The sequence below is a fragment of the Mustela lutreola genome, chromosome 3 (assembly GCF_030435805.1).
Source record: "Mustela lutreola isolate mMusLut2 chromosome 3, mMusLut2.pri, whole genome shotgun sequence".
Lineage (NCBI taxonomy): Eukaryota > Metazoa > Chordata > Mammalia > Carnivora > Mustelidae > Mustela > Mustela lutreola.
In genome coordinates, this window is record NC_081292.1 from 67,598,905 (window position 1) to 67,624,403 (window position 25,499).

The 25,499-nt window shown below is 37.1% G+C and overlaps 1 protein-coding gene across 1 annotated transcript in view; it reads left to right on the plus strand.

Moving 5' to 3' along the window:
- The first annotated feature begins 36 nt into the window (after positions 1–36).
- Positions 37–25,499, plus strand: part of VCPIP1 (valosin containing protein interacting protein 1) — a 31,270-nt gene continuing 5,807 nt past the window's right edge. Inside the window, exons 1-2 of the mRNA XM_059166315.1 lie at positions 37–2,997; positions 13,943–14,029. Coding sequence (XP_059022298.1) covers positions 294–2,997; positions 13,943–14,029 — 2,791 coding nt within the window. The 5' untranslated portion in view covers positions 37–293. The remainder of the gene's footprint in view (positions 2,998–13,942; positions 14,030–25,499) is intronic.

Genomic DNA, 25,499 nt, shown 5'->3' on the forward strand with positions numbered 1-25,499 from the left:
AGGGCGTGTATGTCTGTGTGTCTGAGGGAGAGAGAGAGCGAGAGTGAGTGAGTGTGAGTGCTGGGTAGGGTGGTGGCCGTTACGTTCGGGGCAACGGCTACGGCGGTGGAGAAGTAAGAAGAGAAACAACGTCCGGCGCTTCCGCCTTCGCTTAGGAGGAGGAGGAGCTGGTAGGGAAAGGAAAGTGATTCGCCCTGGGCCTGAACTGGACAGAGTCGGGCTGGTGGGGGGTCTGGGCTATGAGCCTTTGAGGGTCGCTTGGGACGCGGAGCGAGACACGAGAGCCGAGAGGTATGTCTCAGCCGCCGCCGCCGCCGCCGCTGCCGCCTCCACCTCCTCCCCCTGAGGCTCCGCAGACTCCGCCGTCCCTGGCGGCGGCGGCTCCTCCGGGGGGGCTCTCGAAACGGAGAGACCGGAGAATCCTCTCCGGGAGCTGCCCGGATCCGAAGTGCCAGGCGCGTCTGTTCTTCCCGGCCTCCGGTTCTGTCAGCATCGAGTGTACCGAGTGCGGACAGCGGCACGAGCAGCAACAGCTGCTGGGGGTGGAGGAGGTGACCGATCCGGACGTAGTGCTACACAACCTGCTGCGGAACGCGCTGCTCGGGGTGACAGGGGCACCCAAGAAGAACACGGAACTGGTAAAGGTGATGGGCCTTTCTAACTACCACTGCAAATTGTTGTCGCCCATATTAGCTCGCTATGGAATGGATAAACAGACAGGCAGGGCTAAGCTTCTCCGGGACATGAACCAGGGTGAACTGTTCGATTGCGCTTTACTCGGTGACCGCGCCTTCCTCATCGAACCTGAGCACGTTAACACGGTGGGCTACGGCAAGGACCGCTCCGGAAGCCTCCTATATTTGCATGACACTCTGGAGGACATCAAGCGGGCCAATAAAAGCCAGGAATGCCTCATTCCAGTTCACGTGGATGGGGATGGACACTGCTTGGTGCATGCTGTGTCCCGGGCTCTAGTAGGCCGGGAGCTCTTCTGGCACGCCTTGAGAGAGAATCTTAAACAACACTTTCAGCAGCACCTGGCCCAGTATCAAGCCCTGTTCCATGACTTCATTGATGCCGCTGAATGGGAGGACATTATCAATGAGTGTGACCCTCTGTTTGTACCACCTGAAGGTGTTCCCTTAGGCTTGAGGAACATCCACATATTTGGCCTTGCCAATGTATTACATCGCCCTATTATTCTGCTAGATTCTCTCAGTGGCATGAGAAGCTCTGGTGATTATTCAGCCACCTTTCTGCCTGGGCTCATCCCTGCAGAGAAGTGCACAGGGAGAGATGGTCATTTGAACAAACCAATCTGTATTGCATGGAGTAGCTCTGGTAGAAACCATTATATCCCCTTGGTAGGCATAAAAGGGGCTGCTTTGCCCAAATTGCCTATGAATTTGCTGCCTAAAGCTTGGGGTGTGCCTCAGGACCTTATTAAAAAGTACATTAAACTTGAGGAAGATGGTGGTTGTGTTATTGGAGGAGACAGAAGTTTGCAGGATAAGTATTTGCTTAGGCTTGTTGCTGCTATGGAAGAAGTCTTTATGGACAAACATGGTATCCATCCTAGTTTGGTTGCTGATGTCCATCAGTATTTCTACAGGAGGACTGGGGTGATAGGAGTTCAGCCTGAAGAAGTCACAGCAGCTGCTAAAAAAGCAGTAATGGATAATCGCCTTCACAAATGTTTGCTCTGTGGTGCCCTTTCTGAACTTCATGTTCCTCCAGAGTGGTTGGCTCCAGGAGGGAAACTGTATAACCTGGCAAAAAGTACTCATGGACAGCTGAGGCCTGACAAAAATTATAGCTTTCCCTTGAACAATTTAGTTTGCTCATATGATTCAGTGAAAGATGTTCTGGTACCAGACTATGGGTTGAGTAACCTGACAGCTTGTAATTGGTGCCATGGCACTTCTGTGCGAAGGGTCAGAGGAGATGGGTCTATTGTATATTTGGATGGGGACAGAACTAATTCTAGGTCCACTGGTGGCAAATGTGGTTGTGGATTCAAACATTTTTGGGATGGTAAAGAGTATGACAATCTACCAGAAGCTTTTCCTATTACTTTGGAATGGGGTGGAAGAGTGGTCAGAGAAACAGTATATTGGTTCCAGTATGAAAGTGATTCATCTTTGAATAGTAATGTTTATGATGTTGCAATGAAACTTGTTACCAAGCACTTTCCAGGTGAATTTGGGAGTGAAATCCTGGTTCAGAAAGTTGTCCATACTATATTGCATCAGACTGCCAAAAAGAATCCTGATGATTATACTCCTGTAAATATAGATGGTGCTCATGCCCAAAGAGTCGGAGATGTACAAGGACAAGAGTCGGAGTCTCAGCTCCCAACTAAAATTATTCTTACTGGACAGAAAACAAAAACTTTGCACAAGGAGGAGTTAAACATGAGTAAAACTGAAAGAACTATTCAACAGAATATTACGGAACAGGCTGCTGTAATGCAGAAACGGAAAACAGAGAAGTTAAAACAAGAACAAAAAGGTCAGCCCAGGACTGTTTCTCCTAGTACCATTCGTGATGGTCCATCCTCTGCACCTGCTACCCCTACCAAGGCTCCCTATTCACCAACGACTTCTAAGGAGAAAAAGATCCGAATAACAACTAATGATGGACGACAGTCCATGGTTACACTTAAGTCTTCAACAACCTTTTTTGAACTTCAAGAAAGCATAGCCAGAGAATTTAACATTCCTCCCTATTTACAGTGTATTCGCTATGGCTTTCCTCCTAAAGAGTTAATGCCACCCCAGGCAGGAATGGAAAAGGAGCCAGTTCCTTTGCAGCATGGTGACAGAATTACAATAGAGATTCTAAAAAGTAAAGCAGAAGGTGGTCAGTCTGCTGCAGCACACTCAGCCCACACTGTGAGACAAGAAGAGATTGCCGTTACTGGTAAACTATCTAAGGAACTTCAGGAGCAAGCTGACAAAGAAATGTACTCCTTGTGTCTTTTAGCAACATTAATGGGTAAGATCATTTTAACCTAGATAGTTATTTCTTAATTGTGAATATAATGCATTGAGTTTTTCTGTTGTCTTTGTGGGAAAAAAAATTTAGTCATCAATTGATTATATATAAAGTTTAGGAGGAGATTATTTTCTTCAGTTTTGTTTTGTTTTGTTTTTTTAACAGATAATGGATATATGTTAGCATGATTCTCTACTGATTAAATATTTAGGACAACATAACTTAAGAAAGTGAAAGTAGTCCCTTAACTGTCACCAGATTATTTCAATATAATTTATTGTTGTGATTTTTTTTTTTATAGCCTTATAATGCCTCTGTTTAAAACCTTTAAAAATATTCCCTCCCCTCCCCGGGCTCTATTGAGCTTGCCCACTTTGTCCCTTTTCATTTATTTTTAAAATTTTCTTTTCCTGCATGTCATGTGATTTCAGGACTTCCTGTTTGATGAATTGCAGTTTCTGGTGTTTATATTCTCACTGCACTCCCACCTAATAGTCTCTGCCCTCCATTTCCTGCTCTTCCTTTTCCAGTTCATCACATTTTTATTTGTATGTTAGGATTTGTGTTTAAGTAATTCCTATGCTTACTGACTCTATGCCATCGATTGTAATGAGCTATTATAAACTCATGAGAAATAAAACAGAGGTAGATGTTAATGGGGTTGCTTAAGAAGTGTTTCTTTTTAATAATTCAGCATAAATTAAAAATATCAACCAAATTACATGATGATTTTAGATAATTTGGGATATGCTCCAACAGTGCACTTTTAACATGTTTATTTGCTTAGTCTTTGTTTTTAAAATCACTCTTAATATGCTTTACTAAGGCTTAAAGTAGAATTAAAATTTATATTACATATTAGAAGAGCCTTATTTTTGCTGAGATTAGAGCTTTTAACTGGAAAAGTGATCTGGGTTTGATTCTGTTTTCTAAGAGTAGTAAATATCAGTGAATTGGGCCTTGACCTACGAAAATGAAGATTATTTATTCCTGGCTTGTTAAATTTGTGGGCCTAGAAGTTAATAGGCAATCTAAAAGCTCTGTACACATTTATAACTTGATACTGATATTGCTGATTTTATTTTGGCAGACATAGCCATAGAATTGAGGGATATGTCAAGAAATGTATTAGGCACTGTATATTTCTCTCAGTTTCTGGTTTCTTAGACACTTCATGAAATAGAGGAAAGATCATGTGATCTTTGGAGTCAGAAAGACCTAGAATTTAAATCTTGGCTCCACTACTTACTAACTTGGTGGATCAGGCAAGCTGCTTAACTCCCCAAGACTTTAGTTGCCTCTTCTCTACAAAATACCCTTTGTAGTTGGTACCAGGGCAACACTAAAATACTCCTAGAACTCTGAAAATTAAATAACATCATTAGAGAATGGCTAAAATTAGGTATATGCAGAAGGTACTTTAAAAACTGGCGCTCTCCCAGGTGAAAAACAGGAAAGAGAAGGTCTTCCGCAATAAAAGGTGAACTGTTGAGGATGTAGCTCATCTCTTATCTAACCTTGGATGCTCGGTACCTAGTAGAGTGCCCAGCAAATTGTAGGCACTTTGAAATGTTTTTGATTGGATTAAATAGATGACATTAACATGTTTAAAGAAAGGCTATGTCAGCAGAAATGGAATGGATGGTCAGCATTGAACATTGAAAAAGAACTGAAAAGCAGAATTTGGCACTGTTTACACACTGCTGTACAAAGGGAAAAGATACATCATCTGGGGTTCATGAAAATTCTGGTAACTAGAAAGGTAATCTCTAAGGGTGGGAATATTTCATCAGTCCTCACCATGGCCTGGCTGAAAGAACTGTATCATTCAGTGATTCTTTATTCATCAAGTATCTATTCTAAGCACTCATTTAACTTCCTGATAAAAGTATTGAGGGACAGGTGAGAGTGCAGATAAAGATTATGTTCACTTAGAAGGCTATGTTCTCCATTGTAGATAAATAAATTGGCAAGAGCGAGACTATGATCAGTACTTTAAAGTCTGATCAGTATAGTAATATATTTTGTGATGAAAATCAGTAAAATATAGTTCTGGTTTATAATTACTCACTTTTTGAGTTTAGGTTGAGGTTTCTGGACCTGAATATCTGAATACTAGACTTTGGACTGCAATGAGTTCAACAAGATAATGTCTTCTTGTTATTATCTCTTCCCTCTTTACCTCCAACATTTATGTTGCTGCCACTCTAAACCCATACATCTGTTTAAATCTATTCCCAACAAAATTTGAGCATAAAGAGTGTTTTATTAATTTCATACTGTAGCACTTGAGAGATTTTCTGCTATAAAATAATAGGAGAGTACCTGGCCTGTGTTAGTAACCTCTGTAAACATTCATTTTTTTTAACCTTCTGATTTTCTATAACTATTTGAATTATGTAGAAAATAATCTTTTTTTTTTTTTTTTTTTTTTTTTTTTTTTTAATTTAGAGAAAGCACAAGTGGGGGTAGAGGGCCAGAGGGAGAGGGAGAAAGAATCCCAAGCAGGCTCCATGCCCAGGACAGAACCCGATGCAGACTCAGTCCCATGACCCCAAGACTGTGACCTGAACCTAAATAAAGAGTGGGATGCCCAATCGCCTGAGCCAACCAGGCACCCCTAGAAGATATTCTAATAAAAAGTGATGTGGTGGTAAAATGTCCATTTGGGGATATATGTGTGTATATACATATATATGCTTGTGTATTTGTGTGTATACACACACACACACACACACACAAACACATGCACACATATACAACCTTTTGTAAAGAGTGCTGGAGAACTAAGTTTAGTTTGGAGAGGGCTGGAAAAAGGAAAATGACAGGGCTTATTTAGAAGATGGCAAATTCAAAATGCAGAAATTACTTTGTGAATTACCAGATATGAGCTAAGCTGCTGATATGTAAGTGTAGGGCCTGGCACTTATTAGATGTCAAATAAATTGTTGAATGAATGAATGAATGAATGCAGAGCTAGAGATTGTGCTGGAGATACAAAGATGAATGCGACATAGATCTTGCCCTCCAGAAACTTACCTGCAGGATCTCAACTGAGGGCATTGTAATTATTATTTATTTGTATCAACAAATGCATCAGTCCTTTGCTCAGTATGAACCATTCATGAAACTAGTCACTTTGAATATATGATGGTAGTTTAAAATGAAATAATGTTCTACCTGTAATATTTCACATTTTAATCTACTTTATGCAGACTATTGAGCAATTTTTGCAGACTGTCATCTTCATTATTTATATGTGAGTGACTTTGGCATTACAAAATATCTTATTAAATTTTTTCGTAGATTTTTTTTTTTAAAGATTTTATTTGTTTATTTGACAGACAGAGATCACAAGTAGGTAGAGAGGCAGGCAGAGACAGAGAGCGGGGAAGCAGGTTCCCTGCAGAGCGGAAAGCCCAATTCGGGGCTTGATCCCAGGACCCTGGGATTATGACCTGAGCCAAAGGCAGAGGCTTTAACCCACCGAGCCACCCAGGTACCCCATTGTAGACCGTTTTTAGGTGGATTCTCTTTGTGGTAGGCATGATATATCATTGATCATAAGTACTAAGCTAGTTTCTTTTTTCTTAGTAGTGTATTCCACTAAGTTTCGAGTTAATATTCTTTTTCCAAAGATAAAGACAAATTTGTGAAAAAGAGTCTGTCAGCTTGGCGTTGCTTTAACAGAATTGAATTGCTTGTGATATTTACCCCACTTCACTATAAGGTTAGCAGCCTTTCAGGAGTTGAGAAACTTGTTTGATTTTTAATATCATTTATCTTCCTGAAAAATGCATATAGATATATCTTAAGATAAATGTATGTTACACATGAATTTATACTATCATACTTTGGTGCTCGCTTCAGCAGCACATATACTATATACTATCATATAGTATAAACATTGATTCTATTCCTTTTTGTACTCAACTACTTTGGCACCTTTTATTTTTCTTAATATAATCTTGTAATTGAAAAAATATGAAGAAATATGAATATTTTAAAATATGAATATTTTTAAATATTCAAAGAATTCAAACATATATGAAGTAAAATATGATCATTGTCTTTAACATTTTTATTTCCTAGAGAAAATCGTACTCTGTGTGTGTGTGTGTGTGTGTGTGTAAACATTTACATACAGGTTTGCGTGCCTGTATATGTATGATGTATGCATCTTTTAATGCTAACGATGACACTAAAAGTTGTATGGGTTGGTTACACTTCAGGGACTCAGTCTAAGGAGAGGAACAGCCATGCCTTTCTTAGAAATGGTTTTGACTGTTGATAAGGCAGATATATTTTTAGATGGGAAGATCTGCAGGAAGGGTGGAGATATGGCAACAATTCTTTCAGTTAACCAATAGCTTTAGGATTATTTCTAGTAGAAATAGTCTCATGTCTGTACTTTAAATTTACATTTTGGCCAGTTTATTTTATGGTCATAGATACTTGAGTTCAGAGTTAATTTTAGGTATTTTGGGGGGAGAGTCTTTAAAAATGTATTTCTTCTTTCTTTTTTAAGTTTATTTATTTAGTACTCTCTACCAACCAACTCTGGGTTCAAACTCACAACCCCAAGATCAAGAGTTGCAGTGCTTTTTCAGCTGAGCCAGCCAGATGCCCCTAAAAAGATATTTCATTTCGTTACTCAGCCATAGAAAAAGAATGAGATCTTGCCATTTGTGAAAACATGGATGGACCTACAGGGTATTATGCTTAGTAAAATAAGTCAGACAAAAAAAAAAAAAATACCATATGATTTTATTTATATGTGGAATCTAAAAAACAAAAAAGAAACAGACCCATAAATTCAGAAAACAAACTAATGGTCATGGGGTTGGGAGGAGTGAGCAGAATGGATGAAGAGGAGTGGGAGGTACAGCTTCCAGTTATGGAATGAATGTCGTGGGAATGAAAGGTACAGTATAGGGAATATAGTCAATGGTATTGTAATAGTGTTGTATGGTGACAGATGGAGCTACACTTGTTGTGTGCATAGCATAATCTATAGAGTTGTCAAATCGCTCGCTGTTGTACACCTGAAACTAATGTAATGTCTGTCAATTATACCTCACTAAAAACATCTTTATTTCATATAGATGTTAGATTTTAAAATTTGCTCACTTCATAAATTTCAAAGTAAAACTTCAAATTGGCTTTTTAAAAATTCACTAAGAAATTTGGAATGGTGAGCTTTTAAGCCCACTTTAACACCATGGTTTTATTAGTAGTAGTAAAAGCTAGAAAAATGTGATATTTTTTTTTCTTTTTAATTTTTAATTTTTTATAAACATATATTTTTATCCCCAGGGGTACAGGTCTGTGAATCACCAGGTTTACACACTTCACAGCACTCACCAAAGCACATACCCTCCCCAATGTCCATAATCCCACCCCCTTCTCCCAAACCCCCTCCCCCCAGCAACCCTCAGTTTGTTTTGTGAGATTAAGAGTCACTTATGGTTTGTCTCCCTCCCAATCCCATCTTGTTTCATTTATTCTTCTCCTACCCACTTAAGCCCCCATGTTGAATCACCACTTCCTCATATCAGGGAGATCATATGATAGTTGTCTTTCTCTGCTTGACTTATTTCGCTAAGCATGATACGCTCTAGTTCCATCCATGTTGTCGCAAATGGCAAGATTTCATTTCTTTTGATGGCTGCTGCGTAGTATTCCATTGTGTATATATACCACATCTTCTTGATCCATTCATCTATGGATGGACATCTAAAGGACTAGTGTCCAAAATCTATAAAGAACTTAGCAAATTCAACACCCAAGTGTGATATTTTAAAAAGTGTTTCACTTTAACATACTTTTTGAAAGTTAAAAATTACCTCTTCAAGAGGAAACAAGTCAGATAAAGCGTAAGAAAAACCATCTGTAATACTACTGCCATTTATAACTACTATTTAGGTAGGAGAACTAAAGACTTTCAGGAGGAAGGATTTGAGGAAGATGAAATGTGAACAGAGGTTATTGATGATGGTGGTATATACTTTCTACATTTATATCTATACACAGTGTGTTGGATATAAATACTTTATTGTTTACTGTGAAGAAACAGATGAATTATAAAGTAAAATTAATTGGGGACTAACAAAAATATGAGTTAATATAATATTTGCTACATGCTTTACCAAGATATTCCTGTTCTCTTTGAGTTTGCTTTCTAATGGAATGGTAGAAAATAATTCTTTCCTTTTTTTTTGGTAAGGTCTACTCTTTTAGTAACTTTCAAATATACAATATAGTATTACTAACTATAGTTAATATGTACATGGTGTATATTACATCCTCATAACATTTGATAAACTGGAAACTTGTAACTGAAAGTCTTCCCTTTCATTTTTTTAAGATTTTATTTATTTATTTGACAGAGATCACTAGTAGGCAAAGAGGCAGGCAGAGAGAGGGGGAGGAAGCAGGCTCCCTGCTGAGCAGAGAGCCCGATGCGGGGCTTGATCCCAGTACCCTGAGATCATGACTTGAGCCGAAGGCAGAGGCTTTAACCCACTGAGCCACCTAGGCGCCCTTCCCTTTCATTTTTGCTGTCATTTTTTTTTTTATTAGAATCATGAAGAGGTATAGATGGTTCCATTAGTTGTATTTTATTCATATTAATACTGAAGAACAGTTACCATTGTGCAGCTTCTTTTAAGTTTTTCTGAACTTCTTTTAGGCACTGTTAAAAGGAAAAAACCTCATTTATGCTGTTCATTCATTTAGATTCTTTCAGTGCATGTTGAGAGCGCTGTTCTACCTAGCACTGTGTCAGGCCCTGGGAATAGAAGTCACATAGACCACTGACCTTTTCCTGACTTCAAGAAGCCAGTCTAGAAGGGGAAGCAGAAAAGCACAGTAAATTAATCTGCAGGGCAGTGAGGGCTGTGGTGCTCATCTCCTGTATAGGAGTAGCAAGGCAGTTGTCTACTTACCTGCCTCTCTGAAGAATCCAAGAGGAAGTGACACCTGAATTGTGTTTTAAAGAATATATAGCAATTATTGACCTTTGGGAACCAGACCAGTTTGGTGGTGTTGCTTTGTAAAAGTGAAGTTACGGTGCAGTGAGAGATGTGAGATAGGAGAGAATGCAAAGATGACTCTTTGAGTGCCTTTATCTGCCATGAAAAAGGAACTTGCACTTTATGGTATGGTTTTGGGGAACCATTAAAGGTATGACTCAGAAGGAGGAGATATTTAAGGAGAACAGGATTGGAGAGAAAGCTAGTTAGGAGCTGATGGCGGTATTGCAGGCAGGAGACAGGCCTGAACCAGGTAATTATAGACCTGATGAGGGCAAATGCAATGGAGAGCAGTATGGTGCTGATTGGGCACTTGTGCAGAGTGTAACAATTCCTGCTTCCTGATCTCTAATCTCTTTTTTTTTGGTTCTGTTACCAACAAACATGACTTAGTGGAAGTATTTGTATACCAAAGGAAATAATTTGTCTATTTTTTTCCCCCACCAGTTGTTGATACCATGGATTTCTTTTTCTTTCTTTCCTTTTTTTTTTTTTTTTTAAGTTAATGTATAATGTATTACTTGTTTCAGGGCTGTAGGTCTGTGAATCATCAGTCATACACAATTCACAGCACTCACCATAGCACATACCCTCCCCGATATCCATCACCCAGCCACCCTATCTCTCCCACCCCACCCCTCCAGCAACCCTCAATTTGTTTCCTGAGATTAAGAGTCTCTTAGGGTTTATCTTTCTCCCTGGTCCCATCTTTTTTCATTTTTCCCTCCCTTCCCCCATGACTCCCCACCTTGCCTCTCAAATTCTTCATGTCAGTGAGATCATATAGTAATTGTCTTTCTCTGATTGACTTATTTCACTTAGCATAATAGCCTCTAGTTCCATCCACTTAATTGCAAATGGCAAGATTTTGTTTTTTGATGGCTGCACAGTATTCCATTATGTGTGTGTGTGTGTGTGTGTGTGTGTGTATCCCACATCTTCTTTACATGCCATGTGTTTCTGTAAGAAAAAACTGGATAGTTCTGTCATATATGTTGTAACACAATTTGACCTCTGGTAAAGGTTTAGTATCAGTGGAAAGGGATGGCTTAAGCTTTGGATTCAAGCCCTGTCTCTACCACTTACAAGCTGTTCGATCTTGGAAAAATTGCTTAGTTTGTTTTCTTTTCTGTAAAATAGAACTTCATTGTGATGAAAAACTAAACTATGTAAAGTGCCTGCTCAAAGCTGGGTAGATAATAGAGGTTTCAATTTATTTATCCTTCCCTTAAAGCAACAGAGCATGCATACTCAAAGAGGCCACATACTGCTTTTGAAGGGGGGTGAAGTTCTTGAGAGAGGGTAAACAAAATCTTTATTTAATGAGTAAAACTCTGATATACTGTAGTACATAAATAGATAAACAGTATATCTGTCTCTCTGTAGTACTCAAGTGCCATGGAGGAGGCTGCTCAGCAAAATGTTTTAAAGGGATCTTTAGGAATAATTTTTTTAAAAGGATCCTTAGAGGGATAGAATGAAAACAAGGTTGATACACTCCAGCAGAGTTCTACTTTAAGAAGTTCTGCCTGCTTAAATAAGGAGTAGTAAGATAGGAAATGTCATTTTTTTAACTAGTATTTAATGGTGGTCAGTTCGGGAGAATTCACTATTTTGAGACCTATTCAGACTTTTACCAGAAAAAAATTTAAGTGCTACCAAATAATTTTTTTAAAGCTTTTATTTATTTATTTGACAGAGAGAGACAAGCAGGGGGAGTAGCAGGCAGAGGAAGAGGGAGAAGCCAACTCCTTGCTGACCAAGGAGCCCAATGAGGGACTTGATCCCAGGACCCCAGGATCATGACCTGAGCTAAAGGCAGAGGTTTAACCAACTGAGCCACCCAGGCGCTCCACTACTATATAATTTTTATGTGTTTTCCAAATAAATTATATTCTGAGTATTTTATAAAATACTTAGTACATTTAAGGTAACACTGATAAATAAATGAAAGGTTATTGCCATAGGAATAGTTATCCAGGGGCGCCTGGGTGGCTCAGTGGGTTAAAGCCTCTGCCTTCGTCCCAGGTCATGATCCCAGGGTCCTGGGATCGAGCCCCGCATCGGGCTCTCTGCTCAGCGGGAAGCCTGCTTCCTCCTCTCTCTCTCTGCCTGCCTCTCTGCCTACTTGTGATCTCTGTCAAATAAATAAATAAAATCTTTAAAAAAAAAAAAGAAGTAGTTATCCATATGAAATGTAATTATAAGTCCAACAGTCAGAACTTACACTGCAAGTTGTTAACATTTTGTATTTGGAGGCTTTACTAATATTCAAAATTTAAAATCAAATTCATATGTCCACCCTTAAATTTAGCCATATTCCAGTGATACTGTATCATTAGTGAATGAAGTGTTTGTGTTTAAGTAAATGTTCTAGTTAACTGAAACTTTAAGGGCCAAGGCTTTTAAAATTTGCAAACTTTAAACTGATGTATTGAGTACTCTAAACTTTAGCCAACTGCCATGCAAATTTGTATTCCTGTTTATAAATGTGGGAAGGGGTTAGAGCTCTGAGAGATTGCATGTATATAATGATTAAGCCACATCATTAGTAACCTTCATTCAAAAGTGAGATCCAGTAAAATTTTCTAGTATGAAAAATAAAAATTGATCTTTCTTTGTTAAGATTAACTAAAAAAATGTCCTGACTGTAAATATAGTATTATCATTATCAGATTAGAAAATAATGAAAGTATAAAGAAACAAAAACAATCATTCCACAAACCAAAAGTAATTTTTTAAAAAATCATTTATTGGGGCACCTGGGTGGCTCCGTCCGTTAAGCATCTGCCTTCAGCTCAGGTCATGATCCTGGGGTCCTGTGACTGAGCCCTGCATTGGGCTCCCTGCTCAGTTGGGAGCTTGCTTCTTCCTCTTCCTCTGCCTGCCATTCCCCCTGCTTGTGCTCTCTCTGTTAAAAAGATAAATAAATAGATCTTAAAAAAAAATTCATTTGAGGGAGAGAAAGAATCCCCAGCAGGCATCATGCTGAGCTGAGTGTGAAGCCTGATGCAGGGCTTGACCCCACAATGCCATAACCTGAACCGAAACCAAGAGTCTGATGCTTAACCAACTGTGCCACCCAGCACCCTCAAAATTAACTAATTTTTATGTTCTTCTTTTCTTCACTAATTTTTTTGAACAGTGACTATCGGTCTTTTTATTTGAAACTTCTTATTGAAATAGTCACTGCCAAGGATGTTCTTAAAAAATTTTTTTGTGAAATGGTCATTTGCTTGTGGACATTTTGTAGACTTCTAAAGGTTATTCTGAATCTCTTCAACAAGGCATTTTCCCCCTAAATTTCTTTTTAAGAAAGTCAACTTTGGAATAACACAATACAACATTAATTACTTATCTTTAGTCTACCTATTTACTTTTCTCCCTAGACCCTTTCATCTATTTTTTATTTGGTTGAAACAAATAGAGAATACACATTTCTGTGTTCTACTTGTTAAAAATAAGTATCTTTCAATAACCTTCTTTGTTCCTCTAGTTCAAGGTTATGAACTACTTTCCTTTGAGTTGGTGTCTTCAGATATATTTTGTTTAATATGCCCAGTATTGACTCATGTAGTTTTAAAGACATTTTTTAATTAGTTCCTACACTTAAAAATTGGGAGACTTCACATGAAAAACTGAGGTTTCTGGCTTCTGAAAAGCCGTATGGTCTTAAAATATTGGGCCTATACTCTTCATGACAGCACTTGGTAGTGGCTGCCACCTTTGATGGGCCATGGATTTTCTAGTTTGTCACAGTCTCATCACTCCGTATCATCTCTTTATATTACACCAAGCACTGTCACTCATTTAGATCTGCTCTGCAATCTCTGTTTGAGGTTAATCATTAAGCAACCTTGGGTTGAACTCTTTTGTTTGTTGCTAATACTATATCTGTTTTTATTTTACAGGAGAAGATGTGTGGTCTTATGCAAAGGGGCTTCCTCACATGTTCCAGCAGGGTGGAGTATTCTACAATATTATGAAGAAAACCATGGGTATAGTTAATATCTGATTTTATTCTTAGATAATATCTCCACTTAGGCTGTTGTAAGATTAAGAAGGTCAGATATTCTAAAGCTATTTCCAACAGCAGTTTTTTGTATATGTTCTTCTTCAGCAGTTCTTCTTTGCCTAGTCAAAACAGATTTTTCTGAAATCATCAGCTGTTTTTTCTGCTATAATATTACTAAAAAGTCTCCTATTACTTTCTTGCTGCTATTTTCTCATTAAATTCTGTATACAGTTCTTAATAACTAAAGACAGAATTTGAAATTAGAAACAGATTTGGTTATAATAGTAGTGACTATACCAGAACCAGAAAGTACAGTACTTTTGTTGTTGTTGTTGTGTTTTGGCTGTTATTATATACCTCAGTGTTTTATGGATTTTAAGAAATTGCTCATTTTATATCTAACTTCTTTCCACATTGTGTATGCATTGTTTATAAAGATATGTGAAAGTATACAACTGTATCTTCAGTTTTATGGTCTTAAGAGAATGATGAGCAGTGTGTGTGTTTACCTCAAATGTTTTTTCAGAGTTGATGTGAATGATTTGGCCCCAGACTTTATCACTCTAGCTTTTCTCATTTTTTCACCTACCTAACCTCTGTATACATTAACTGCATAATCACTATTTATGGTTTGTATCTCTTACACACCTTTTTTTTCTTTCTTCAAAAAAACCAACCAACTTTGCTGTTGTAGAAATGTTCAAACATACATAAAAGTAGCAGAATAATATAATGAACCCCTATTTACCCACTCAGCTTCAAAAATTATCAATACTTCTATTCCCCTCACTGGACTATTTTAAAATAAATCCCAGATATAATATAATTTCATCTGTAAGAATTTCAGTGTGTATCTCTAAAAGTAAGAACTTTAAAAAAAACCTATAATGTGATTATCACATATGAAAAATATGAAAAATAATTTTTAAAACATCACCAAATACCCAGTCAGTGTTTTAATTACTTGATTTTTGATTGTCTCAAAAAATTTTTTTGTTTTCTTTCAGTTTATTTGAATCAGGGACCAAAGAATGACTGGCTGACTGGTTTCCTTCCTTTCTTCCTTGATCTTACCTTATCCTCCCTTCTTCCCTCCCTCCCTCTCTTCCTTCCTCTCTACCTTCCTCCCTCCCTAAGACAGGATTCTTGAAGCATAATTTGCATACAGTAAAATTCACCCTTTGTAGATACAAAGATATGTGAATATTGACAAACATATATGGCCATGTAGCTACCACCACAATCAAGATATAGAGTATTGCCATCGTTCCAAAAAGTTGCCCTGTGCCTCTTTCTAAGTAATCCCTTACTCCTACCCCTAGGCCTTGACTTGACAACCACTGATTTTTTTTTGTCTCTTTATGTTTTTGCCTTTTCCATATCACCATATAAATGGATGAATATAACCTTTTGTGTCTGGCTTCTTGGATTTAGCACAGGGGTTGGCAAACTACTTCTCCAGGTACCATATCAGGCCTGTATATATAATGTTGTTGTTATATATAAATTTTATATATATATATATATATATATATATATATATATAGTAAGAAATTGCTACCTGTATATATAAAGTTTTCTCAGAAAACAGCAAAAAAACCACCAAAAAACAAACAACCCACCCCAAAATTACAGCCACACTCATGTTTACCTAGCTGTTTTCATACTACAATGGCAGAATTGAATAGTTGTGGCAGAAACTATATGGTCTGAAAACCTAAAGTATTTACTGTATTGCTCCATTACAGGAAGAAAATTGCCAATTTCTGTTCTACCTTACTGCTTTTGAGATTCGTCTGTCTGGTTGCTTATATTAGTTTATTTTCTCATATAGCTGAGTCGTATTCCTTTGTGTGGATGTATCATATTTTTGAAAATCTATAACTGATTGAAGGACATTCGGGTGATTTTCAGTTTTGAGTTCCTATGTATAAGGCCATTGTAAACATTTGTGTATAGGTCTTTGTGTGTGGACATATGTTTCACTTTCCTTTTGTAAACACCTAGGAGTGGGATTGCTGAGTCAGATGGTAAGTCATATGGTAAGATACAGGCTTATCTTTATAAGAAACTTGGAAACCATTTTCCAAAGTAGCTGGACTCTTATATTCCTTATTACTGTGTTGGAGTTCCAGTTTCTCTCTTCCTTATCAGTACTTGGTAGTATCAGTTTTGGTTTTAAGACTATTTTATTAGGTGGTTTTAATTTGCATTTCCCTAATATCTAATGATGTTGAGCATCTGCTCATATGCTTATTTGCTTCCTCCTTCTTTTGCTCATTTTTAAATTGGTTTGAATCTTCTTTTTAGTTGAGTTTTGAGAGTTCTTTATATATTCTGACACACATCATTTATCAGGTAAGTGTTTTGCAAATATTTTTTCCCAGTTTGTAGTTTGGCTTTTCATTCTCTTAACAGTATCTTCTGAAGATCAGAGATTTCTAATTTTGATAACTTATTAACAGTTTTTTCCTTTTATACTTTTTGTGTCCTGTCCAAAAAAATCTTTGCCCAGTCAAAGGTGACAAAATTTTCTTCTGTGCTTTCTTGTATCAGTTTTATAGCTTTAGGTTTTATATTAGGCTTATGATCTATTTCAAGTTGATTTTTTTAATATGTTGCAAGGTATGAGTTGAGGTTCATTTTTTAATGTATAGATATCCAATTGTCCCAGCATTGTTTATTCATCAAAAATCATCAAAAATCAGTTGACCAGGGGCGCCTGGGTGGCTCAGTGGGTTAAGCCGCTGCCTTCGGCTGGGGTCATGATCTCAGGATCCTGGGATTGAGTCCCGAATCAGGCTCTCTGCTCAGCAGGGAGCCTGCTTCCTCCTCTCTCTCTATCTGCCTCTCTGCCTACTTGTGATCTCTCTCTGTTAAATAAATAAATAAAATCTTAAAAAAAAAATCAGTTGACCATGGATCATACAGTTGAAAAGGGTGAAGTATATGGGAAATATAGCATCATTAAAATTATTTTAAAAAATCAATTGACTGGGGCGCCTGGGTGGCTCAGTGGATTAAGCCGCTGCCTTCGGCTCAGGTCATGATCTCAGTGTCCTGGGATCGAGCCCCGCATCGGGCTCTTTGCTCAGCGGGAGCCTGCTTCGCTCTCTCTCTCTCTCTCTGCCTGACTCTCTGCCGACTTGTGATCTCTCTGTCAAATAAATAAATAAAATATTTAAAAAAAAAAAAAAAATCAATTGACTGTATATGTGTGGATCTATTTTTAGAGATTGTTTTCTGATTTGTTGATGTATGTCTCTCCTTTCACCAATAACTTGTCTTGATGAAAGTATCCATATGGTAATTCTTGATATCAGTTATTATGAGTCTTCCATCTATTCTTTTCTATTTTTTAAAGTTTTTATTTAAATTCCAGTTAGTTAACATATAGTGAATGTAATATTAGTTTCAGGTATGCAATATAGTGATTCCACACTTCCATGCAACGCTTGGTGCTCATCACAAGTGCACTCCTTAATCCCCATCACCTATCTGACTCATTCCCCCACCTACCTCCCTTCTGGTAGCCATTAGTTTACTCTCTACAGTTAAGGCTCTGTTTCTTGGTTTGCCTCTCTTGCTTTCCCCACCCTTTTTCTACCCTTTGCTCATTTGTTGTGTTTCTTAAATTCCACTTGAGTAAAATCAAATGGTATTCATTGTTCTTTACCTTACTTCGTTTAGCATAAAACTCTCTCTAGCTCTATCCATGTCAGTTGCAAACTTCTTTATTTATTCTTTTCCAAAAAAAATTTTTGGGATTCTAGGTGCTTTGCTTATTCATATAAATTTTAGAATCATCTTGACAGTTTCTGCAAAAAAGTCTGCTGGGATTTTTATTGTGATTTATGGACTCTGAGGATCAAATTGAAGGTGAAGATATTTTTACATCGAATCTTCTGATTCATGAAAATACTGTATTTCTCCATTTATTTAAGTGTTCTTTAATTTCTCTGATCAAAATTTTATAATTTTCAGCATATAGTTCTACATATCCTTTCTTAGAGTTATACCTAAATATTTCATGTTTTGGGAATGCTGTTGTAAAAGATACTTTTTTAAAATTCCAATTTCCTGGGGTGCCTCAGTGGTGCAGTCAGTTAAGCATTGGACCCTTAGCTTTGGCTCAGGTTGTCAGTCAGCTCAGGGTAGTGAGATTGAGCCCCATGTTGGCCTCTGCACTCAGCGCCGAGTCTATTTAGTACTTTCTCTCTCTCTCTCTTTGCCCTTCCCCACCCCTGCTCTCTCTCTCTCTCTCTTGCTCTTTCTCTCTCTCAAATAAATAAATGTTTTTTTGTTTTTTTTTTTTAAATTCCAACTCCTTTTGTTCTTTGCTAGTATAGAAAATAAGATTGGTTTTTAGGGATGCCTGGGTGGCTCAATCCACTGGGTGTCTGCCTTCTGCTCGGGTCATGATCTCAAGACCCTGGGATTGAGGGCCGCATTGGGCTCCTTGGTCGGTGGGGATCCTGCTTCTCCCTCCACTTGCCTCTTTCTCTGCCTGCTGTTCCCTCCTTCTTGTGTTCTCTCTGACAAATAAATAAGTAAAACCTTTAAAAAAGAGAGAAGATTGGTTTTTAATTTTTTTAGAAGATTTTATTCATTCATTTGAGAGAGCACAGAGAGAGGTCACAGAGTGAGAGGGAGAGGGAGAAGCCGACTTGCCACCGAGCAGAGAGCCTGATGCGGGGCTCAGTCCCCGGACCCTGAGCCCATGACCCAAGCTGAATGCGGATACTCAACTAACTGAGCCACCCAGAGCCAAGACCTCATATCCTGTGACCTTTTTATATGCACATATTCTAGTAGCAGATTCTGTGGAATTGTCTATGTAGGTCAGCATGTCTTTTGCAAAGACAAGACAGTTTTATTTCTTCCTTTTTAGTCAGTATGCCTTGTATTTCTCTCACTTGCCTTATTGCAGTGGCTATAAGTTTATTGCTGAATAGGTGTGGTGAGAGCAGACATCCTTGTCTTGTTCCTGAAAGCAATTCAGCCTGTAGGTTTTCCAGAAATGCCCTTTTATCAGGTTGAGGACATTCCATTCTGTTGATAGTGTACTGAGAGTTTATATTTTGAATGGATATTGAATTTTATCAGGTGTTCTTTTCCTGCATCTATTGAAATGATCTTATGGTTTTTCTGTTTAGTTTATTGTTAGGGTGAATTACACTGATTGATTCTTGGATGTTGAACCAACTATGCATGTCTGGATTCAAATTCAGACATATTTTGTTGAGAGTTTTGCATCTGTGTTCTTGGGACATAATGATATGTAGTTTTCTTAAAATGACTACTTAATCAGGATAATGTTGGCTTCATAAAATGGAGTTGGGAAGTGTTTGCTTCTCTTCTGTTTTCTGGTAGATTTGTAATACTTTGATACAGTAATTTCTTTCTTAACTGGTAGAATTCACCAGAGAACCCATCTGTGCTTGGAGTTATCTTTGCTGGACAGTTTTTAGCTATGAATTTAATTCATTTAATAGAATCCTCTTAAGATTTGTGTCTTTTTTTTTTTTTTTTTTTTTGAGTAAGCTTTGTTAGTTTTGTTAGTTTTGTCTTTCAAGAAGTCTTTCCATTTCATCCAATTTTATTGACTAAAATTGTTCATAATATTCCCTTGCTGTCCATTTAATATCTGAAAGGTCTGTAGCTCTTTCATTTCTGGTATGGGCAATTTGTGCCTCTCTTCTTTTGCTGAGCAATCCAGCTAATGGTTTATCAGTTTTACTGATCTTTTCAAAGAAACAGCATTTGTTTCACAGGTTTTCTGTCAGTTTCATTGATTTCTGCTTTTACATTTATTTTTTCCTTCTTTTTGCTTGCTTTGGGTTTAATTTGCCCTTTTCTTTATAGGTTCTTTATGTAGAAGCTTAGATTCTTGTTTATAAACTTCTGTGTTCTAATAAAGCATTTTAAGCTATAAGTTTCTCTCTGAGCATCCTCCCCTCTCTTATTTTGGCATCCCTTTCTTTTTACTTTCCATTTTAGCTTTATTCTACATCCTGAATTATATTGATATCAGTTAATGGTTTTATAAAAGTTAGTGTGACGATTGATTAATGACGTTCTCAGTAATTAGGGTAAGTATGCACTTTCGTGCATTTCGTGCAACTGAATGCAACTGAATGAAGTTCCCTCCTTTGTTTTTTGTGGGGGAGGGGTACATGGTGGGTGGTTATGGGGATGACTCTTGATTATTTACTAAATAGTTAAATGTTTCTGGTTTCAGTTTTTTTTTTTAATGTTAGCTCTAATGTTAAGAGTTTAATGTGGAAAGAATTGTTTTTTCAACAAATGGTGCTGGGACAACTGGATATTTACATACAAAAGAATGAAGTTTTGACTTGTACCTCACACCAAATAAAAAATTAGCTCAAATTTATCCACCACCTAGATAGAGGAGTTACAACTAGAAAACTTTTAGAAAAAGACCATAGGCATAAAATTTCTTGACTTTGGACTTGGCAAAGCCTTCTTAGATATGACACCAAAAGTACAAGCAACAGAAGAGAAAAGTAGATAAGTAAGAAACAAACTTTTGTGCTGTAAAGGACACCATCATGAAAGTGAAAAGATGGACACCTGGGTGGCTCAGTTGGTTAACCGTCTGACTCTTGATTTCAGCTCAGGTCATGATCTCCAGGTTGTGAGATCAAGCCCCATGTTAGGCTCTACGCTGGACGAGGAGCCTGCTTAAGATTCTCTGTATCTCTCATGCTTTCTCTCTCTTAAAAAAAAAAAAGAAAGAAAGAAAGTGAAAAGACAGCCCACAGAGTGAGGAAAATTTGCAAATTATGTATCTGATAATAGATTTGTATCTAAAATATAAAGAATTTGGGGCACCTTGGTGGCTCAGTTAGTTAAGTGTCTGTCTTTGGCTCTGGCCGTGATCCCAGGGGCCTGGGATTGAGCCCTGCATCAGGCTCCCTGCTTCTCCCTTGGAGGATATGCTTCTCCTCCCTCTGCTCCTCTCCCCTGCTGTGTACTCTCTTTTCCTCAAATAAATAAATACATACAGTGTTTAAAAATATATATAAAGAACTCATCAGTAAAATGCCAAATAACCTGATTTTAAAATGGGCAAGATATCTGAATAGATATTTCTCCAAAGAAAATATACAGCCATTAAGTACATAAACTGATGTTTAGATACTCAGCATTATTAACCATCAGAGAAATGTAAATCAAAACCATAATGACATAGTACCTCACATTCACTAGAATGGCTATAATCAAAAAGGCAGATAAGAACTGTTGGCAAGGAGATATAGAGATATTGGAACCCTCATACTGCTGGTAGGAATGTGAAATGGTACAGCCACTTGGGAAAACAGTCTGGCAGTTCCTCATATTTAACTGGTTACAACCCAGTAGTTCTACTCTTAGGTGTATACCCAAGAGAAATGAAACCTGTCCATGCAAAACTTGTACACAAATGGGTCATAATAGCATTATTCATAATAGTCAAGAGTGGAAACAACCCAAAATTTCCATCAACTGGTGATTGGATAAGTAAGATTTAGTATTTGGATACAATGAAGTATTATTTGGCAATAAAAAGGAATGAAGTATCGGTACATGCTATATCATGCATGAACCTTGAAAAATTACGCTACATGAGATAAACCAGTCACAATAGACCATGTATTATCCCATTTAAATGAAATGTCACAGAATAGGCTTACCTACAGAGACAGAGTAAATCAGTATTTCCTAGGGCTGGGAGTTAGGGTAAGGGGAGGAAATGAGAGTGACTACTAATGGGTTTGAGTTTCTTTTCGGGGTGATGAAAATGTTCTAAAAGTGTTTGATGATGATTCTACTTTTCTCTTAAGTGTACAACCATTTAGTTGTACACTTAAAATGAGTTTTATGTGAATTATCTCTCAGTAGAACCATTAGAGTTTTTTCAAATGTTTCCTGTCTCAATTTAACCTTATTAGGGAGTGGTTTAGAGCTCTGAAGTAAGAACATCTGAGATCCAATTTTGGTTCTACCACTTACTCCCTGTGTGACTTCTAAATTTTAGTGTCTTCATTAGTAAAGTGGGTATTATAATCTCAGGGTTGTTAGGATCAAATGGAATCATGTACATAAAGCAGTTAGCAAAGGGCCTGGTACCTATTAAGTAATTAGCTAATGTTTGTTATTATTAGAATTTCAGCTGTCATTTGCAGAATAATTAAAATTCTTTTGACTATAACAACCATTTGAAATGGGTCATTGTTAGAAAATTATTTTACTTTTCAAAATACAGTCTTTTCTAATATTTGTAGCAGGGTTTTATCTTTTTTAAAATTTCATTTTTTCAGGTAATCTCTACGCCTGATATAGGGCTCCTACTCTTGATCCTAAGGTCAAGAGTCCCATGTCCTCTGACTTAGCCAGCCAGGTGCCCCTTACTTCTTTTGTTTAGGACATATTCATGTGGCAAATCATTATTATCCTGTAGTCAAAGAATCAAACTATATCACCCAAAACACATATACCCATGTCCTCCAATAATTGGAACATACTTCTCTTTTTACAAATCCACCCTAACAAACATATGGTTATATCTACATTAGAACAGAAATATTTCCCAATTTAACTAGACTATTAATATTCTTATTCCTTATATTTGGAAAGATATTTTAAAGTTCTTTTGCTTAAAATATAAGTTTCTTTGCAGGTCTTTATGTAGAGATAAATGCAGATGTAGATGACAAATTTAGTTAAAACTTGTATAGCTATCTTAATTTATAATGTTGAGTTTTGCTTGTGTTTGAACTTTATGAAAATGGAAATTGAAAATTATGCTATATATATTCTCTGTGATTTGCTGCTTTTATGCAACAGGTTTTCAGATTTATTCATGTTGATGGGTTCAACTGTCATTCATTTTCATTACTGCATAGTATTCTGTTTTATCATTTTAATATTATTCATCCATTTTTCTGATGCATTTCTGGGTGTGTTTTTGTTTTTGTTTTTTTTGATGTAAGGAAGAATGTAGCTCTAAATATTAGTATATATTTTTTGTGTGTAAATGTGTGATAGAACTTTTGATATGAGATACAGGAATTTTAATAACCTTGATTCTTAAAATTTAAGACTACATAAGTTACATAAAATGTAAATGATTATGCTTAAAGGGAGTACAGCCCATAAAGTATTTAATACATATTCAGAATATTTTTAATAATGTAAAAGGTTTAGAAACTATAGAAATCGGAAACATCACCTATGATTTTTAAGTATTTGTCTCATACATACATGTTTTGGCCTGATTGTAATTACAGTACTTAGATTTGTTTCCTGCTACTCATGTGCATTTTATTATATATATGAGGCATCATAGGTTTCTTGTTTATATCAGTTCCTAATAGCTGCATATTACTTCCATCAGGTGGATAGACCATAATTTTCTTAGCCATTCTTCTCTTGTTGAAAGCTTACTTTGACTGTTTCCAGTGTTTCATTGTGAATGATACTGTGATATGTGGGACTATGATCCTTTCCAGGAATGACCAAAGGAAAGCATCACAATAGCAGTCTGGAAACAATTACAAAACTTTTTGATCTAATAGAGGAACTAAAACCATTGACTGCCTGATTTATATTAGGCAGTCTGTGTTATGCTTTGCATGTTTTCTCATTTAATACCAAATCAGTGAACTGAGTATACCTATCATTATACTTACCTGATTGTATTATAATGATCTGTTTGTACCTGTTTCCTAAGAATTACATTTTATTTGAATCTTCAGGGTCTATTTTAGTTCCTGACATATAGTGAGACTCAATAAGTGTCATCTGTTGAAGTGAATGTTTGAAAGTTTTGCTTAATCTCTGGACTTAATCATTCAAAATTCTTTTCTTTGCTCCCTTTGTTTCTTGAACCAAGTTTTACTTTTCCGCATCTGCCTGGCAAAACCTTTGTCTATAATGCTTCTGAAGATAGACTAGAATTGTGTGTGGTTACTGCAGGACATTTCCCCATCGGTCCTGGTGTTGAAGATTAATAGCTAAAGAGGCTGTAAGTCAGGTTCAAGCAGAGGCTACTACAAGAAGTAGAGAATCAAGTCCCTCACATGGGCTATTTACAGATCTCTGAGGTAGGGGATTGGTAATAAGCCGATTCCAAGGCTGTGGCCTGAAAAGGAACCATTGAGACCACATCTCTAATTTTAAATTTTGTCTGTCTCTTTTTGTCAGTTACCTATGCCAGAAACGTTCCAAGAGGAAATTCTGTTGGATTTTTATTAATGGATACTTACCACTGAAATGAATGTTTATTAAAAATTACTGTGTATTTCATTTGCAGTTCAGTTCTTTTCTCTGGTTATTTAGAATATTCGCAATGATACATTAGAACCACTCTGTAGCTTTTTTCAGGGGAGGAAGAACTACTCCTAATAACCTACAAAGTCAGGGGCACCTGGGTGGCTCAGAGAGTTAAACCTCTGCCTTCAGGGGCGTCTGGGTGGCTCAGTGGGTTAAAGCCTCTGCCTTCGGCTTGCGTTCATGATTCCAGAGTCCTGGGATCGAGCCCCACATTGGGCTCTCTGCTCAGTGGGGAGCCTGCTTCCTCACTTCTCTCTCTGCCCGCCTTTATGCCTACTTGGGGTACTCTGTCAAATAAATAAAATCTTTAAAAAAACCCACAAACACCTCTGCCTTCAGCTTCAGTCAAAATCTCAGGGTCCTGGGATTGAGCCCTGCATTGGGCTCTCTGCTCTGCAGGGAGCCTGCTTCCCCCTCTCTCGCTGCAAGCTGCTCCACCTACTTGTGATGTCTCTCTCTGTGTTAAATAAATAAATAAAAATCTTAAAAAAAAATAAATAAATAATAACCTACAAAGCTGGAGACTACCTCAATGCCCACTAAGCATTCTAGAGTTCACTCATTCTCCACCTCTGTATTTGTGTAGCACTAACAATTTCACTCATTTTTAACTAGTTTGCTTTTGCCTTTATATTTTGCCATAAACATAACCATTTGCACCATATATTATTAAGAGTTCTTTGCTTCATGGTTTCTATGCTGGGCATGGAGCTTACTTAAAAAAATAAGAGTTCTCTACTATATCTTTCTTTTGTTGTTAACATAGAAAATCTTTGGTTTTATGAAATTTGAAAACCCCCATTTTTGCATACTTGTAATATACTTTGAGAAACAAATTTAAAATGTAAGGATATTGGATAGTTTAAAAGACACACAATTTTCTTATACCTCAGTTGGAAAAAGTATAAAATTTTGGAATACCAGAGAGTGAGATCAAGTTCCTCAACTAGAAAATAGAAGCCTGCCTTCAAGTTCTTCTGTTCCTACATTAGTTGACTATGAGAAGTAAATTAAACTTCAGGGTCCGTTTGAGGAGCATCTGTACTTCAGGCTTATTTTGGTGGTTGTGACTTAACAGAGAGGAATGAGGAGTAACGTGAAATACAACTTTTTTT